Raw genomic sequence first — 19,236 nt, 5'->3', positions numbered from 1 at the left:
GATAAAATATTAAGACAGCTAATTAGCCAAGTGTATGATGAAAGCAAACAAAAACAATTCTGTTCTTGGGGTGATGGTCCAGCAAAGGCAGCTGTACATTCTTTTAATACTCCTTTTATTGATTTGTAGGTAAGGAGCAGGAAGGGTACTGTCAATCTTACAGGATAATCACACCTGTTTTACATGTCTACTAAGGCCGGGGTCCCCAATCCCTGGGTTGCGACCCACTACCAGGTTGTGGCCTAACTGCAACCGGGCCATGCGAGTGGTCCCCCCCCCCTCTAACTCTTCCCTCTTACATGAAAGCAAACATATGGAGCTTGTTAGCAATTTGTTTCTATATAATTCTTATGTGCAAATCAGTCTTTGTGCAAGAATAATTACTCTAAAGCATTATAATGAAAACTGGATTTTCACAGATGCAATCAAAAGAAAATGAAGCGCATTCAGGTTATCCAGATTAAATACTTACTTGGGAGAGTTCCACTGAATTCAGCAACACATATGCCAAAAAACCCATGATTAAAGTATTTAACAAAAAAAGTACAGAGATTTTGCCAAGAAAAATGAATCATGATTGCTTATTAACAGTTCTAAGGCAAAAAAAAAAACCTGGCACAATCTGGAGCTTCTGCTACATTTGCATTACATGATTTAAGCAACAGAAGCATTTAAGGGCCAGATATTAAATGTTCTGTACTACTGTGTGCAATAATAAACTGAAATCACAGCATCTGATATGTACAAATACCGTACTTATCAGATGCTGTGATCTCATTCATTATTCCAACATCCAGTGAACATCCAGTGCTTAACCCGTTGCTTTGGTTTCAAAGAAACTGAAGTACTGAGAAACATTAAATGCTATATACTGGAATTTATGTAGCATTTAATGGTACCAAAATAAAAACCCAAAAGAAAAATAGAAATTCCTTTGTTCCAAAATGCTAAAAGGTGAATCCTTACTGCATTTCACCTATCTGAATTTCAATAACTATTGAACATACATATTTGCAAATTATGCTAAGCCACATTGAGACTTGCTTTAACATTTGAGAAACTTGGAGCATAGTTTGGACCTTCTCAACCTTTTACCCTCTCTACTCTCCTGCTTACCTTGTTTTATTGTGTGTACCTCTGTGCTTATTTCATTACTGGATAACAACTTGGAATAGTAACTGGTACATCTTCTACATTAGCAAACACAAATTACAGTCAAGAGAATATATTGATTTCAATATCTATTAGAATTATGAAAATATAAAAACCAAATTTCATTCAAAGTGGAAGGAAGGCACGGAAGAACAAAATTAAACCTGTAAGACACTAGGTCAGGCATCTACAACCCGGGCTCTGGAGCTGCATGTGGCTCTTTCATACCTCCCCTGGGACTCCGTTGCTCAAAATATGCGTCACAACCACCAATGTGTGACACCCGCCTACAGCATTCATTGAACTTTTCGACCCATTTTTTTACAGAGTTCAAAATGTTTTTGTTGCATGCAGAATTTTTTTAAAAAATCTCTGTAGCAGTTAATTGATTTCACAAATGCAACACACTATAATTTTTTTATACATAGCATAAAGGTAAACAAACAATATATATAGTGTTAACTTCATTTTAGATGTCAAAGGAGTTTTGTGGCTCCTGGTGTTTACTTTTCTGTGGGAAACGGGTCCAAACGCTCTTTGGGTGTTTGTGCTGGTTGACCCCTGAACTAGGTGATGATGATAAAGGAGAGTTAGGCACATGAACAATAGTTCATAATAATGAACTCATTAACCCAGATTCTGCTCATTTAAACCCATCTCTCTAATCACATAAAATGATCCCAAACAGGCATTTTTATTCAAATATTTTTCAGTTGGTACAAATACTTGCGTATGCATCATTTAGAGCATGTTTTTATTGCAAAAAAACAAAACAAAACTGAAAGCGGCATAAAGAAAGAATGTAAGTGTTTAAATAAATTCCAGTGAAAATATTCCTTGGGATTTGAGAAAGCATGTGATGGGATGTTGGTTTACCTCGTACATAAGTGCACTGATGTGCCTAACGTCCCCTGTCCAATTACCTTTCCTTTTCTCATATATCCTATATATTCTCTCCCTCTCATCCACTCCTCTTCTTTTTTACTTACTATCCCTATATATACTACTTAATGTCTATTTCATTCCATATGTATTGTATATTGGACAAAGAATAAAATAAATAAATAAATAAATAAATAAATGCTGTTTATTGCAACTACTGTAGCAAACGTAAAATCTCTTCCACTTGCAACTCTTTTAATTTGCAGGTGTGGCATTATGGAACAGTTTTTAAAGTACAACCCAGTAATTGTGTATGAAGAACCTTTTAATTGAGAATTACCATAGCCTATTCTCCCAAGACAGCATTGTTTCCGGCAAAAATGCCAATTAGAAAATTCATCTACTATTTGATGTTTCCAGGAAGAATAGTATTTATCAGTAACAATAAATCGTATTAGACCTTTAGGTTTAAAATGAATTTAACTGTACTCCATCTAGAAGCTGTTGTAGCCTCTTGGCTTATAAAAATCTCAGTGCACCTGTCATGAATTGATTTGCTTAAGTTCTATAAGTTCTTGCAAAAAGAGCTCACTTAATGGTAGGATACATTTTTCATGAGTTAAGTATCCATCCGGATCCAAACCAGAACAACCGACTCTAAACTGCCTGGATGGAGGTTCTTCTTCTAACCAACCTCTTGTAATAGAGCTGTCTAGTATAGATTTTATTGATTATACTAGCAAGACGTACTGGGCAATAACAATCTAGAACATTTTTACTTCCCTTCTTCCAGATAGCTAGACAAATAGATTTCCAGGGTCCTTTCCAAACATTTTTTTCCAGTACTAGTGAGAAACAGCCCATCTGTTACCAGAAGTCCCTCATTAGAAATGTGTCCCATTATCAAAAAATCCAAACTATTCTGATTGGCCCCATCCATAGCCAAATGTTAATTGCTAGCATTCTTTCTCCCACATCCAAATGCTTCAACAGGAAGGAATGGAAAATAAAACATCACCAGTGCCCCCAGGTTCCACACCCTTCTCTGCCCAGTATTCTGCAGTACCCTGTAGCATCTTCAAAGTTATGTCTGGCTATGCTATTTGTTTCCATATAGTTTAGTAGGCAGAAAAACTGGTCAGTGGTTTGAAAAAGCATAACATCTCAGCACTCGGGCTCATATTTGCATTCTTTTTGACGCCTGTGCTGTATTTTTACACCAAGGTGGAAGCTTATATGAGCAAAACTTATTTTACACAAAGAGTGAACTAAGTATTTCATAATGGTAGAATTCACACATCACATTAAACGATGATGGAGCTTATTTAATTTTTGATCAGTATCTTGTGGGAACCACGGCACTGGTTTGTAAACCTTGGCAAGCACAATTAATGAACACAATCAATTACGGTTTATTCAATAAATTGTATGGCAGATTGATATAACATTTTTAGATGCTTAAATATTTTATTCTTTGTTTTTATTTATTTCAGTTTATAGGCCACCCAACTTTTACAACAACTACCTTCCATAAAAAGAATACAAGAGCAAGATATCAAAATAAAAGCAAAATAGATCAGCATAAAATGGAACAACACAAAATACCCACCCACCCCCTGCAAAAAAAGGGAAGAGGACAATCAAGACATGGTAAAGTAAGTTTTTCAATAATTTCCTGAACAATGTAAGGGTAGGAGCCACACAAATCTGTGGGTGGAAATAATTACAGATACAAAGAGAAATCTATAATTTTTGTTGATTGAAATATTAAAGAAATGCAAAAAATATTTTCTTTTTTGCAAACATGATCAGGGTTTTAATTTTATATCACACTATTGCAATTACTATCATATATTTATTGCAACTAATAAATCAAATGAGAAAATCATTAATGGAACAATCAAACTGATCCAATATTGTATATTACAAGCTACTAACAGTAGAGTTTAACAATTTTTCAAAAATCAGACACATTTTCTAGACACATTTTTTCTGTTTCATTGATTTAAATGAAAGAAATTACTGAATAATATAATTAAAATATTTTACATGTCTTTTTTTTAAGGCATTTAAATAATTGCCTAAAATAGTTTGCTTTAAAAAGCAAATAAAGTACCGTAATAGCAATTTGTTGAGAAATACACAATAAAACACAATGTAATAAAAGTTGTGCTGGAATTTTATCATTCCCAGGTATTCTTCCATCATGGATTAAAGTTACTATAATTGAAGTTTACTATTTTCATAATTCACCATTTTATTCCTTGTATTATTTACAGCTGATTCCTGGAATGCATTGAAAGATAGATTTTCATCTAGCAGCTATGTTAACAGAACATATAAAACATAAACTCCAAACTTTGGGTATACTGCCATCTTCTATCTGTCACTATTTATTAATTAAAATTTTCTTTATAACCAAAGTATCTATTTCCAGTTATTTCATTTTATTGCATTTTACTTCAGTGCATTGTACTATACTCATTTTTAAACTAGTTTTATATTGCTGGGCCTACCCTATGATATCCAGATATTGAAGCTTTGCTCATGCAGTTACATATACACTGGGAAGGATGTTTTATATAATGGGAGGTTTTTATATTGTTTGAGTAAAAAAAACATTTCCCTCTTTATTTAAGCCAATCAACCAATACTTTTGCAAAACCACATGCTAGTGCCCCAAATAATACTGAGATCAGACTGGAGAATAGCTGTAACATGCAGAAGCCATCATTTTATGGTTAAACCAGGGGTGAAATCCAGCAGGTTCTGATAGGTTCTGGAGAACCAGTAGTTTGGAGAACTGGCAAATACCACCTCTGGCTAGCCCCAGAATGGGGCGGGAATCGAGATTTTGCAGTATCCTTCCCCTGCCACACCTACCAAGCCACACCCACAGAACCATTAGTAAAAAAAAAATAGATCTCACCACTGTGTTAAACTATGGTTTGCTACAAAAGCATACTAAATTTCTTGTCTCCTCTCACAAGCACAAAAATCCATAATGTGTAAACCCATACTTTCTCATTTATTCAATAAAGATTGGTTAAGCACAAAGTATTGCAAGAATGCAGTTTGTATATAGTTTGCATTACATATTTTCTGTCTTCTTTTTTCTTAAATTTAAAGATAGGGCCAGTGGTGGGTTGCTGTTGGTTCAGACCAGTTCTTTAGAATTGGCAGCAGAAATTTACCACTGCTCATCAAACCGGCAGCAATGACCGGCAGTTCATGCTCCCGAACTGGTCCTCCAGTTGTCGTGGGTTGCAAAGAAAACCCCTCTGTGCATGTGCAAAGGATTATGCGCATGCGCAGAGGGTCATTTCGAGGTCTTTTGCACACACACAAAATGCACAATTCCATTACGATGCAAACCAGCACGTAAGGTAAGGGGAACCCACCTCTAGAAAGGGCATGTGAGATACAAATAGGCCAATAGAGAAACAGGCACAGTTTAGAATGCAGTAGCCTTTTGCATTGGATCATCAGATCACAAGACACATTGTCACTGAGTTTACACTTAATGCTAAAGCACAATGTGTGACTTAGCATCATGTGTAACACAAAGTGTTTTGTTGGGCTGTACTTTAATGTACTGTACGAATCCAGCCACTGTAGTTTATGGGTTTATTAAATAAATCATGCTTAAATAAACTAAGGATTTGAAGTAGTACCTTTCCCTTCCACAAATTTTCAATCATAAAACATTAACAGGATCAGAAATCTGGAAAGGAAGCATCATCATTTCACTCTGTCCTTAAAAATTAGACAGCAAAGAGGCCCAGGACAACCTGACATGGTTTATGGAGTATACTAGGTCATTATACATTTGACTTTGATTTTAGTTTAGGATAGTGTGTGAATCTAGCCACTGTGATTTTTAAACAATGGTTTATGGATTAAACTTGGGGATTCATCCAAATTGTGGGTTAGTTGCCAAATCATGGTTAAAACTCTGAATCCAGGCAACTGCACCAATGCTCCAAATATGCAAGAATTGGCTAGCGTAACTTTATAAATAATCAATTCCATTTGATTCAGAGTGTCCTATATTTAATTTAAAAATAAACAATTTTCATCCAGAGCTAAAGTTCTGCATGTAACCCTAAATCTAACACATGTAGTTTTCACATTAATTTCCCCTGTCCTCCTCATGCAAACATTGAAAAACTGAGTATCTATCTCTTTATAAAAACCAATTCATATGAAGTGCGTAAAATTACTGAACATGCAGTTTCTTCTGAAATGGAATTTATATAGTACTCCTCAGAAAAAATCCTTCAAGGGCACAAAGGCTAAAACAAACTCCAGGTCATGAAGTTTCCTTTCCATTGTAGACAATTAAATATTTTTGCAAAATGTTTGCTTCTTATTTATAAAGAACAAAGGGACATTACTTGATATTCAATTTTAGCTAATAAAATAAAAGGCAACTTGTTCCTTTTCAGGGCAAACTGTTACACAACAATGATTCTCCGGTTGCTTAGCTTTAAAATAAGGGAAAAGAGTACTAATTCAATAGCCTGTTTCTCATCTTACATATTCCAAGTAAATTGCTTGAGTTCCAAATATCCTTCAATTTATAGTAGCTCTGTCCTGTCAATATCTGTTCATGACCTAATTCTGTCAGTCATGTTCCTCAATTTGCACACATACTATCATTGTCAATCTGCCAAACTGAAAATAAGGGACAAGAACATTCTGTGAGATTGGAACAGAAGATACGTGCTATAATTAGGGATTATCAGAAATGTTTTTGAAAAACGGAGACCAAAGGATGTGATTAGAGATGAGGGAAACAAATGTACCTGTAGCATTACCCAAAGATGAAGTTCTGTTGCATCCACTGTAAGGGGTGACGAAAGACCTTGCTGCCTTCTCTCAAAAGGAGTTTATTCTTGGAGAAGCAGCTCTAGGAAATAAAGCTAATAGCAGCAGCATTACCTTTGGGTATGATTATGCTGAGAAGACTTCTCTGGCAGTTTGGCCCAATAGATATTAACAGATATTTTTCAGCTAGGGAACATCTTTTCTCCTTTCTGTACTTCCTTAAACAGGGCAATTCTACAGTTCGTGGAGAGAGAGGAAGGAAACAAGGCAGGGAAATGTTCTTTTCTAATACATTGCCAGTTTGTGGTGACAAGTGCGGAGGGAGGAGGCATAGGGTTTTTCCCCCTACTTTTCTATTTGACTGTTTTTTGTACCTTCTTACTATGTCCTCCCACAGCTTCTACGGTAATCAGAGGAAAATGAACTCTTGTCAAGGCTAACATAGTTCTTCCTCCACAGAGCCTAGGAAAGTACTACATAGTGTGTGTGTGGGTCTATCACTTCTGCTTGCTCACCTCTGGCATGAGTGTGAGTGTCACAGTATCCCTGGCTACAGACTTTTCCACAGGCATAAAAAAGATGCTTGCAAGATTCTTTCAATACTGATTTTTTTTAAAAACCATAGAGAAGATAGAACTTGAAAGATCTAATGATCCCTAGAAAACCCTATCATGGACACAAACAGTCTAGAATAAACAGACTTTTCTTTTCAAAGCACTTACTTACCTGTTTTTATCTGTTGCTGATATTCAGAGGAAGGCTTTACAAAAAACTTTTAAAAGCATGTAATATTTAATGGAAAAGAGCAAGTGATAAAGACCTTTCATCCCCTCTCTTAAAGAGCTTCTATGAAATACCTTGGTTACATTGGGGAAGCAGACAAATCCTCCCCCACAAGAACTCAAGTTGAAAAGAGTGGGTAGGATGAAGAAGAAGAGTCAGGGGATTAAAAGGGATTAAAATCAAGCAATAAAGAAAAAGGGGTCCATATTCTGTTATCAACCTCATCCTTTTATAAACTAATATGTCAAATTAAAGAGCTTTGATGTTATTATTATATACAATCAGGATATTAAACAAATCAACGACAAAGAAAATCTTCACAATTTGGGTTGACTATATCACTTGGGTACCTGGAATAAAAAAGTAAAATTCTAAACAATATCTAGCCTAAGGGATTGGGAAATTGTGCAGAAGTATATCTATGCAATTCTCCAACAAACAACCCCTTCATTCTATTTATTGGGTGACATTTACAATGTTTCACCATTTACATTAGGATTTACGAACTATGATTTATTACACTGCTAATTTCATCAACAGACATTTTACTTGAAGTGAATATATAATTTTTGAGTTGAGGAGTAAAAACTAACGTGAACTGTACCTTCATTATTAATGCAATCTAGTTTATGACAAGAACATATTACTCTTTTAAGTAAATTTACAAGGCTAATCCTTTTTGCTTACTAATGATAACAATATACAAATTACTTGCTCATAAAAAGTAGAGATTTATTTTTAGAATTGAACAATATTGAAAAGTTATTTAAGATCTATTCTGATCCAAGTTTCATGACTATTTGTTTTGACCTGTTTGAAATGCTATAGCTTTGGTCTGGAATTAAACCAGTTATTTTAAAAACTCAGTTAAGGCTATGGCTATGTAAAGAAAGCATTTTTTTCCTTTCAATGGGCTTCATAGTTTCTCCTTCCTAATCCTGCTATTAGAAAACAATGTTTGGAGTCCGAGGGCCTATCTTAAAGTGCATTCCACTGAATCTTGCTATATTTATCTGAAACACAAAGCCATGAGGCTGTTTAAAAGAAGTTGATTAAGCTAACAAGAGACAAGAGTTTCACTTTTTTCTGAAGTATATCATTCCCCACAGGGTATACAGTAATCACAAAAATCCCCATTCTTCCAATCCTGATACCAGCAGACTGGCTGATGCCTGTCAATGAAATTTTGCCTTTGAATGCCATCATGTGGGCATGTTGCCCATTGCAAAAACCGCCTGCTTGGATACTATGGAAGAGCAGATCTACAATGAACTCAGATACTCCCCAGCCAAAATAAATGCTTTTCTTGTTGTTGATGGAGGACTTTTGTTTTTGTTTTTTGTTTGATTTACAAATTACAAATCCAATGATCATGCCCTGGAATAAAACGACTATTAAAGAAATCACATTCCCCTCCCCTCCCAGCTTCTTTTTTTCTTCAGGGAAGTTTGATCTGTCCATCACATAGTTCTAACTCCAAAAGCTAAATTCAAGTGGGGGGGAGGGAACACACATCCCATAAGACTTCTTTCATGAGTATGTGTGTGTGTAACATATTTGTGCTGATAATGAAAAGAAAGGGAGACCAGTGTAGATCTATTTCAAGCTATTTTGCTCTTATCTCATACATACATACATACATACATACATACATACATACATACATATATATGTAGATTGTTCTGAGTTTGGGTTTTGCCCCATGTAATATTACACAGGGCAAAACCCGAACTCAGAACAATCTACATACATATACCCGTGAAAATCTACGAAAACAAATATATATATTTATATATTTGTTTTCGTAGATTTTCACGGGTATATGTATGTAGATTGTTCTGAGTTCGGGTTTTGCCCCGTGTAATATTATATATCAGCCCTCATATGTATGTGTATGTATAGAGGCAAAAAGGAGCTGTGACGTTCCTTCAATATACCAGGGTGATCCAACAGAAAAAAACATATGTATATATGTACATATACATGAGCTGATATATAATTATCAGCAAAAATGTTACACACACACATATCTATCTATCTATCTATCTATCTATCTATCTATCTATCTATCTATCTATCTATCTATCTATCTATCTATCTATCTATCTATCTATCTAATCTTCAGGTACACACCAACCAACCAACCCCAAGAGGCCAACGCGACACCCCATCCAGCTGGGTTTACGCCCGTTGTTCACGGGAAGAGCGGACTTTTCCCACCGGAGGCTGAGGTGAGATGGGGGGGACCACGAAGGAAGGCGATGCTACCTCACCTTTCGAAAAGCATGCGGATCATGAAGATGCAGAAGGCCAGGGGAAAGGCTACGTAGAGGTCCTCCACCTGAGGGAAGGTGGCTTCTTCGGTGTTCTTCAGATCCGCCCAAGTGACATTGTGGGGCAGCCAAAACCTCTCGTTCCAAAACCAAGCCAGGATCCCTGCCATCTTTGCTTTGTCTGGCTCAGCTTCTCACCCTTCCACCCCCACCCTTTTCTCCCCCTTTTTCCCTCCCCGCCGCCGAAGATGCTCAGGCGCGTGCGGGTGGCTCGCCGAGCTTAATGTGCCTTGAATTTGGCCGGTCAGCGCTATGGATGCTATTCTTAAACCCCTCCCTGAGCGGCAGCGGCAGCAGCAGCCACCGCCAAGCTGGGCCCGCCCAGCCCTTGCCAGCTTGCCAAAGCTTCAGCGGAGAGGGCCGCCCTGCCTATCACAAGTCCTTCAAGGAGGCGCCCCCCGATTGGCTGCCGAGGTTGTCAACCAGCTGGACGCAGGCGAGTCCTAACGCTCCCCGATGCAGCTGCTTCTGCCCTCCACCTCCTCCCCCCCCCATCCCCCCCCCCACCCCACTCCCACTGTTCGATCGCGGAAGGAACGAAGGGTGGATTGTGGCCGGGCAGGTTGCTTGCTTCCTTGGGGTGCTGGAAGTTGGTGGGTTAAAAAAAACAAATCTGGAGATGAGGAAGATGTGTGTGTGTGTGTGTTTGTGTGTGTGTTTGTGTGTGTGTGTGCGGTGTGTGTGTGTGTCGAGATCTCATGGATGATTTGCGTTGCTTGCAACGGGTCGAACCTTCTGGCTCTCTTGGTAGGAAACAAAACAACTCTATCTGTCTGTCTATCTATCTATCTATCTACCTATCTACCTATCTATCTATCTATCTGTCAAGTACGTCCTATTGGTTGTATACAAAGATATAACAATGTTTATATACATGATACTAGTAAGAGAGAAACTTAAACTATTGAACTATTATTGCACTTAACTATTGAACTTTATTATTATTATTATTATTATTATTATTATTATTATTGTTATTACTATTATTATTATTATTATCATCATCTAAATTATTATCTAAATTATTAACTGTTAACTATTATTGAACTTAACTATTGAAACTTAAAGGACAAAATAATTCAGTCTGTACTGCCAAAATAGTTGTGCAGGTTTTTATTTTCCTGAATAAAGAAACACTTCTTTTAAACGCCTTATAATCAACTGGAGCCCTAAAGGGCCGGAAGAGATTCTAATTGACTCAGTTGTAACCCTTATGTAGTAAGTTTAGGCATCCCTAGCCGGGAAGCAAATATGATATACAGTAAAACATGTTTTGTAGCCTTTGTGAGGCAATAAGAGTTGCACTTGTGGCAGATGTTGGGAGATCAGGATAAAAGGGAGTTTGCCATGTGATATCAGTGCAATCATTTTGACTCTGTTCCTGGTTTGCTGCAGATGCTTTGTGGATCTTGGTGAGCATTTAATTGCATGCAAATTCACCAGCTGGGTTCGCCCAACACACTAAGCACCTATAAAGAATTCATGATGGTGTCCCCTGAAGCTATTTTATTATATGATTGATTAAAAGGGCAGGCATCTTCCTGAAACTCATGATGTTATCTGAATTGGGAGCAACCCCGGTTCTCATTTGCAGAAACTGAAGTTAAAGACTTGTTTAAGTTTTAAATGTGTCTTATTCTCCAACCTAAATATTGTTTATTTACTTCCTGGAGCTTTCCAGGGTTTCCCTCATTCTAACTAGGAGCTTAAGACACAGCATAAAAATTCATTGTTCCAGTTATTCCTGCTATAACCCTTGGAGCACGTTGAACAGTCATTCGGTCCTAGGGCAGAACCTTCTCCATTATACTTTACTGGAGTTATTTTCAATTGGATGGCATGGTAAATTTTTTAACTTGGTCCAATAATCACAATGAAGGTTCAAAGAAGAGTAAGATTAGTTCATAAGCTTTCTTGCTCTTCCTTTAGGGTATAGCATGTATAGCATGACACAGTCATTGTCTTAAAACTTAAATCTAGTATATTTTGGAATCTGAGCTATTATAATATGACAGTACACTTCTTTTCAAAATTGATGCTTCTTCACCTTCAGTTTAAGATAGGATAGTAATTCTTTATTGGCCAAGTGTGATTGGACACACAAGGAATTTCTCTTTGGTGCATAAGCTCTGAGTGTACAGTACATAAAAGCTATAAGTAATAAATCATGATCATAATCATAAATATACATTTGGTATTATAGAACTAAAAGATTTTTGCTCTTTATCTGTGTCTGTCTGTCTGTCTGTCTGTCTGTCTGTCTATCTATCTATCTATCTATCTATCTATCTATCTATCTATCTATAGTGGTACCTCTACTTAAGAACTTAATTTGTTCCGTGACCAGGTTCTTAACTAGAAAAGTTTGTAAGAATAACCAAATTTTCCCATAGGAATCAATGTAAAAGCAAATAATGCGTGCAAACCCTTTAGGAAAGAAATAAGAGCTCGGAATTTGGGTGGGAGGAGGAGGAGGAGGAAGAGAGTCGCTGCCGAAGGAAGAAGGTGAGGGGAGGGGAATAAAAAAAATCCAAAACTTTAAGGCTTAAAAAAAAAAAAAAGACTGAGGCAGTGAGGAGGAGCACGCGCCTCCCATACACCTGGTGCTAGGTTGCCTCCCATACACTGCGCCAGAGAGAGAAACCCAGGCGGGTGAGAGGGGAGAACCTCCCACTCCTTTGACTGAAAGGTGTCTGCTGCTGCTGCTACCTGCTTCCTATTCCTTCCCATGCTGAAGGGCTCCCCTCTTCTCTCACTCGCTCGCTTTGTAGCCAGCGCCTTTCCTTCACTGTGGTGACTCCTCGGTTTGGCTGAAGCCGAGTTGATCCGGCCAGGGCGAAGCAAGTGCCCCCTTTTGCCTTTCCGTGCCCAGATACTCCGGGAGGCCACCTTGCACCGAGTGTGTTGGAGGCAGTGTGAGGGACCACCACAGCGAAGTGGTTTATTTCCTCTCCAAGCAACCAGAGAAAAGAAAAAGCTCTGTTCGCTCTGGGCTGCCCAGAGCGAAGGGAGCATTTCTTTTCTCTGGGCACTGGCAGAGGTTTATTCCCTCTCCAAGCACCCAGAGAAAGGAAAATGCTTCCTTTGGCAGTCCACTCTGGACTGCCAAAGCCTCCTTAAGCGCCACCAAAAGGCTCCTCTGGCAGCCCAGAAAAACCCAAGATGGCCGGGATTAAAGGAGGAATGGCAGGAAACTGGCCGGGCCTTCGTGCCACTCTCAAATTTCTTGGGAATTTTTTCCGGGCTTGGGTTCTTAAGTAGAAAATGGTTCTTAAGTAGAAAATTAAGAAGAGGCAAAAAAATCTTGAACATCCAGTTCTTATCTAGAAAAGTTCTTAAGTAGAGGCGTTCTTAAGTAGAGGCCCCACTTTATCTTGTTTCCCTGAAAATAAAACCCTGACATATTTTTTTTAACCCTGAAATTGCATTATTGCCATGCACTCAAAAGCCCAATTGGGCTTATTATCAGGGGATGTCTTACTTTGGGGGAAACAGGGTATCTATTTCCAGGATCTCTAGAAATATAGAATCAGAGAAGAATACAAATGCTGTGTTAAATCGCCTTGTTTAAGAACACCGGAAACAGCTATTCAATTTTAATTGGACTTGCTTGTGTTTCCAACAAAGTTACTCTCTTTAAGCCTCTGAGAAATCCAGAAGGACACTCTTGAATGTGATAATGTAATTTCATTCTGAGAAACATATGTGAGTCACCATGTCCTTTCTATTGGAAGAGTGCACACTGACCAGTATTCATTTATTTATTTATTTATTACTTAGATTTGTATGCCGCCCCTCTCCGAAGACTCGGGGCGGCTCACAACATGTAAAAACAAATCATAAGCAATCAGGCAAATTTAAAATATTTAAATATTTAAAAAACCCATATACTAACAGTCATACACACAGACATACCATGCATAAATTAAACGTGCCCAGGGGGAGATGTTTCAGTTCCCCCATGCCTGACGGCAAAGGTGGGTTTTAAGGAGTTTACGGAAGGCAGGAAGAGTAGGGGCAGTTCTAATCTCCGGGGGGAGTTGGTTCCAGAGGGCCGGGGCCGCCACAGAGAAGGCTCTTCCCCTGGGGCCCGCCAACCGACATTGTTTAGTTGACGGGACCCGGAGAAGGCCCACTCCGTGGGACCTAATCGGTCGCTGGGATTCGTGCGGCAGGAGGCGGTCTCGGAGATATTCTGGTCCAATGCCATGAAGGGCTTTAAAGGTCATAACCAACACTTTGAATTGTGACCGGAAATTGATCGGCAGCCAATGCAGACTGCGGAGTGATGGTGAAACATGGGCATACCTAGGTTCATGCTGGTGGCAGCTCCCTATGCTATTATCATTTCTATGGGCTGTAGATCAGGGGTGAAATTCAGTAGGTTCTAGAGCAGTATTTCCCAACCTTGGCAACTTGGAGATATTTGGACTTCAACTCCCAGAATTCCCCAGCCAGCATTCGCTGGCTGGGGAATTCTGAGAGTTGAAGTCCAAATATCTTCAAGTTGCCAAGGTTGGGAAACACTGTTCTAGAGAACCGATAGCAGAAATTTTGAGTAGTTTGGAAAACCGGCAAATACCACTGGCTGGCCCCAGAGTGGGGTGCGAATGGAGATTTTGCAATATCCTTCCCTTGCAGTGATAGCCTGCTATCGGAACAGTCAGGTGCTACGCTCTTTTCACCGATTTTTTGCTTCTGTGCATGCGCGGAAGCAAAAATATCGGCGAATATCACCGAAATCTCGCTCGTGGGTGTCTCCTCACATGAGATTTTGCTTCCTGCGCATGCACAGAAGCCAAACCTTGTGCCGATGGGCGTGCAAGTGCCCACCGGATGCGCATGTGTCCACAATTCATTCATTCATTCATTCAATTTTTATGCCGCCCTTTCTCCTTAGACTCAGGGTGGCTTACAACATGTTAGCAATAGCACTTTTTAACAGAGACAGCATTTTGCACCCACAATCTGGGTCCTCATTTTACAATGGCCCCAAAAATGGCAGTCCTTTGCTGTTCCCCTACCACGCCCACCAAGCCACACCCACTGAACAGGTAGAGAATTTTTTTTGAATTTCACCCCTGCTGTAGACACCAAGATCTTTCCAGCTGCACTGATGTGTAATCTTATGATTCTGCAACTTCTGGTGGTCTTTACAGGCTGCGCTAATTAATTTTTGGTTCAGCTGAAAATGATGGTTTTGCAGTGTTTTCTCTACAACTATGAAGTGTAGCTATTTTCTATTTGTGGGGACTCTTAACTTTATCTGCTTCCTAGCCTTTAGGCTCTCCTTTCTTGAACTAAAGTGCCATACATAGTACCTTGCTGGCTGCCAAACCCTATTATTTTGAAGTATTCCAGTGGGGTAGCTTTGCCATTTCCCCTCACCCAATCATGTTTTCCATTACCATGAAAACAAATGTAGTGAGAACAAGAGACAGAAAGCTGCTGGGATTTTTGTTTTCTGTTTCCTATTGGCCAGCTGGATGATCCTCTCTCTTATTCTCCACAGCCTAAGGGGGACAGCAGTGAAAGCATTACTAAAGTTGTGTGAAAGTGTTGCATGAAAGCGTTTATGGTGCTGTGGAAGGGCTGCTAGTTGCCTATTAGGGTCTTTTGTTGTTCTTTCGTTGCAGTTTCAAGTCTTTCTTTTGTTGCATTTTCAAGATATTTTTTTTTGTATGAACGGCATTTAATTTTGTAATGCCACATCGACAGATAAAACCCACAATTGTGTAAATCGCTATATATTTTTTAATTGCAAAATATTCAAGCATTTTGAAATGTCTGGCATATTGTGTTTCAGAACATAGACCTTGTTCTGTCGGGCTCTCTGGTAGACTCCTCCCAAAAATTCACAGGTACAAATTTCAGACACACACACGTTTGAAAATTCAAAACAATGTTCTTTATAATGAACATTCACTTAACCTAAGCCCTCTTTTGGTATAGCAAAGAGGACTCGTCTCCAAACAAACTGGTAATTTGTACAAGTCCCTTATCAGTTCTGTGATACTTAGCTTGCAGCTGTGAGGCAATTCACAGTCCTACTTTCACAAAGTGACACACACTTTGCTCTGGTTTAGTTTCAAAGTGAGGAAAAATCAGCACACAAAAGGTCAAAGTCAGGAAAGCAGTCACGAAAGACAAGGATCAGATAATCCTCCACAATGGCCAAACCCACAGGCTGCTATTTATAGCAGCCTCACTAATTACCACAGCCCCACCCAACCACAGGTGGCCTCATTTTCTTTGATAATAATCTCTCAGTTGTTGTTGCCTATGCATTGCTCTCCGCATGCGTGGCTGTATCATTAACTCTTGTTCTGAATCCAAGGAGGAGCTAGATAATTGATCTCCTTCTGAGCTGTCTGGCACACTCTCCTCCTCCCTGTCACTCATGTCTTCTTGGTCAGAGGAGCCTTCATCATCAGATTCCACTGGGGGGGCAAAACAGGCCTGCAGCATGTGGATGTCTCCCCCACATCCGCAGTCCTTGGAGCAGGAGCTGGGCCAGAGCTAACCACAACAGACAGTGATTTCTGCAGGTTTGTCTGATTTCTAGAAGAGGAGGCTGGATTCATAAAATACAGTAGTCCCTCACCTATCACTGGTGTTACGTTCCAGACCTGGCCGCGATAGGTGAAATCCACGATGGGGAATTTATCGACTGATAGTACTTATTTAAGTATTTATATTGTAATTGTTTGGTAAGTTTTCATTGTTTTAAGTGTTTATAAACCCTTCCCACACAGTATTTATTTTAGATACAGTATTTAAATACAGTATTTACAATTTTAGATTTTTTTTTTTAAAAAAAACCTGCCGATCGAGTTCGGCGGGCTGTTTAAATCTGCCGATCGACTTCCTCAGAAACCCGCAATGAAGTGAAGCCGCAGTAGGTGAAGCGCGGTATAGCGAGGGACTACTGTATGCTTGTAAGGACTGATTTCTACAAATCTGAAATGAGGTTACAGGAAGTCCTTGTTGAGCCCAAAGTGTACTGTATGTTGCTAAGTGAAACATTTTTAAAGTGAATTTTGCCCCATTTTACAACCCTTGCTACAGTTGTTAAGTGAATCATTGCAGTTAAGTTAGTAACATTACAGTATTGCTAAGTAAATCTGGCTTCCCCATTGACTTTGTTTGCCAAAAGGTCACAAAAGATGATCACAAGACCCGGGACACTGCAACCGTCATAAATATGAGTCAGTTACCAAGCATCTGAATTTTGATCATATGACCACAGGGATGCTGCAATTGCTGCTAAGTGTGAAAAATGTCATAAGTTACTTTTTGGAGTGCTGTTATAACGTTGGTCACTAAATGAACTTTTATAAGTCAAGGACTGTCTGTATTTGGCATTCAGACAAAATGGTAATCGTCAAAATCATGCTTAACGTAAGTGGATAAGGGGAAGTTAGGTGGCCATGAGCTTTGTGGCTTAGCATGTCATGCAGACAGCCAATTATTAGGAGCATATGTGGGGTGGTAAGAGGGTGGGATGTGGGCTGAAGTCTTAAAGTTGAGTTTGCCAATTATCAGCCTCCCTAAAAGAGGCTGGTAATTAGGGTGTATCTTATACTCTGAGTGTAGCTTTTTTTCCCCCTAGCCCTAACTAGCTGCTGACAATCTTCCCTTGCAGGCTCTTTCATTGTTTCTCTCTGCGAAAAATGTTTTCCAAGCTCTAAATCTTTGCAGGGTTTTTTTCATTGCTCTAACTTGCTCCGAATAAGTTTCTTTCCAGGCCTAACCAGGTGTTAACAATGTTCCCAGCTCTTACCGGCTTGCAAGCTCTTTCATTGTTACTCTCTGCAAAGAATGTTTTCCAAGCTCTAAGTCTTTGCAGTGTTTTTTTCATTGCTCTAACTTGCTCCAAATAAGTTTCTTTCCAGGCCTAACCAGGTGCTAACAATATTCCCAGCTCTTACCAGCTTGCAAGCTCTTTCACTGTTACTCTCTGCTAAGAATGTTTTCCAAACCCTTCCTTTGTAGTTTTTTTTCCCATTCTCTACTTGCTCCAAATGTTTCTTTCCAGCCCTAACCAGGTGTTAACAATGTTCCCAGCTCTTACTGGCTTGCAAGCTCTTTCATTGTTACTGTCTGCAAAGAATGTTTTCCAAGCCCTTAGTCTTTCCAGGGTTTTTTCATTGTTCTACTTGCTTCGAATGTTTCTTTCCATGTGCTAATGATGTTCCCAGCTCTTACTGACTTTCAAGGTCTTTCATTGTTACTCTCTCTGAATAAAGTTTTTTTTAAAGCCCTAACCAGGGGATAAAATAATGTACTGGCTAAGGTTGCTAGCCAGATGAATACCTGGTAAGCAGATTCTTTCCCCAATTTTGCCCCCCCCCAAAACTAAGGTGCGTCTTATACTCCGATACATCTTATACTCCGAAAAATACGGCAATAGGCTAGTTTATACCCAGGCCTATGTTCAGCAATAAGCACACATTTTTGCTTTGAGCAAAATGATTAGGAAACAGAATCAAAACTTAGTAAAAGGTGGACCTAGAGATGGATGTTAAGATTAAAAAAGGCTTAGACAGAGGATAGCCATTTGATGAAGACTAATTCAGCTAGCTTTAGAAAGCCATGGGCTGTAATTATTTGATCAGAATCGTGGGACTCAGAAAGCGAAGGCGATTAGTTTCTCATTGAAACCCACAGTTTTCCTTTATTTTGATCATGGGACACAAACAAAATCTTGGTTTAATGAATAAAGCATGGTGTGTTTTAATTTGATGTACATCTTTTAAAATAGTGTCTACAACTGTGTACTGCTGTGACTGCCATTTTCATTTTCTGACACCCTCCCTCACCCCCGCCTGCTGGCCTTTTTGATATGTTTTGATAACACAGATGAGAGTAGCCTGGCTGTCTTGTCTTTCAGACATCACCATTTCTCCTCTCCAAAAGGTTTGGTGGATAACTGATTAGGGGCTTGGAGACTAAAACATACGATGAATGGTTGCAGGAATTGGATAAGACTAGTCTAGTGAAAAGAAGGACCAAGGGAGACATGATAGCAATGTTCTAAAATTTGAGGAGCTGCCATAAAGAAGAGGGAGTCACACTATTCTCCAAAGCACCCAAAGGCAAGGCAAACAAGGGATGGAAACTAATCAAAGATCCAACCTAGAATTGAGAAGAAATTTATTTGTTTGTTTGTTTGTTTGTTTGTTTGTTTGTTTGTTTGTTTGTTTGTTTAATCAGATTTGTATGCCGCCCCTCTCCGCAGACTCGGGGCGGCTCA

General features: G+C 39.0%; 1 protein-coding gene across 1 annotated transcript in view; it reads right to left on the bottom strand.

The window, feature by feature from the left end:
• Positions 1–10,290, bottom strand: part of CERS6 (ceramide synthase 6) — a 101,688-nt gene extending 91,398 nt beyond the window's left edge. The window contains exon 1 of the mRNA XM_070731704.1: positions 9,921–10,290. Within this exon, the coding sequence (XP_070587805.1) occupies positions 9,921–10,090 (170 nt within the window). The 5' untranslated portion in view covers positions 10,091–10,290. The remainder of the gene's footprint in view (positions 1–9,920) is intronic.
• Between the last annotated feature and the right edge of the window lie 8,946 nt (positions 10,291–19,236).

Source organism: Erythrolamprus reginae, chromosome 1 (assembly GCF_031021105.1).
Source record: "Erythrolamprus reginae isolate rEryReg1 chromosome 1, rEryReg1.hap1, whole genome shotgun sequence".
In the NCBI taxonomy this organism is placed as follows: Eukaryota; Metazoa; Chordata; class Lepidosauria; order Squamata; family Dipsadidae; genus Erythrolamprus; species Erythrolamprus reginae.
Note: the sequence above shows the minus strand (reverse complement) of the source record. Positions and strands in the feature narration are given on the sequence as shown.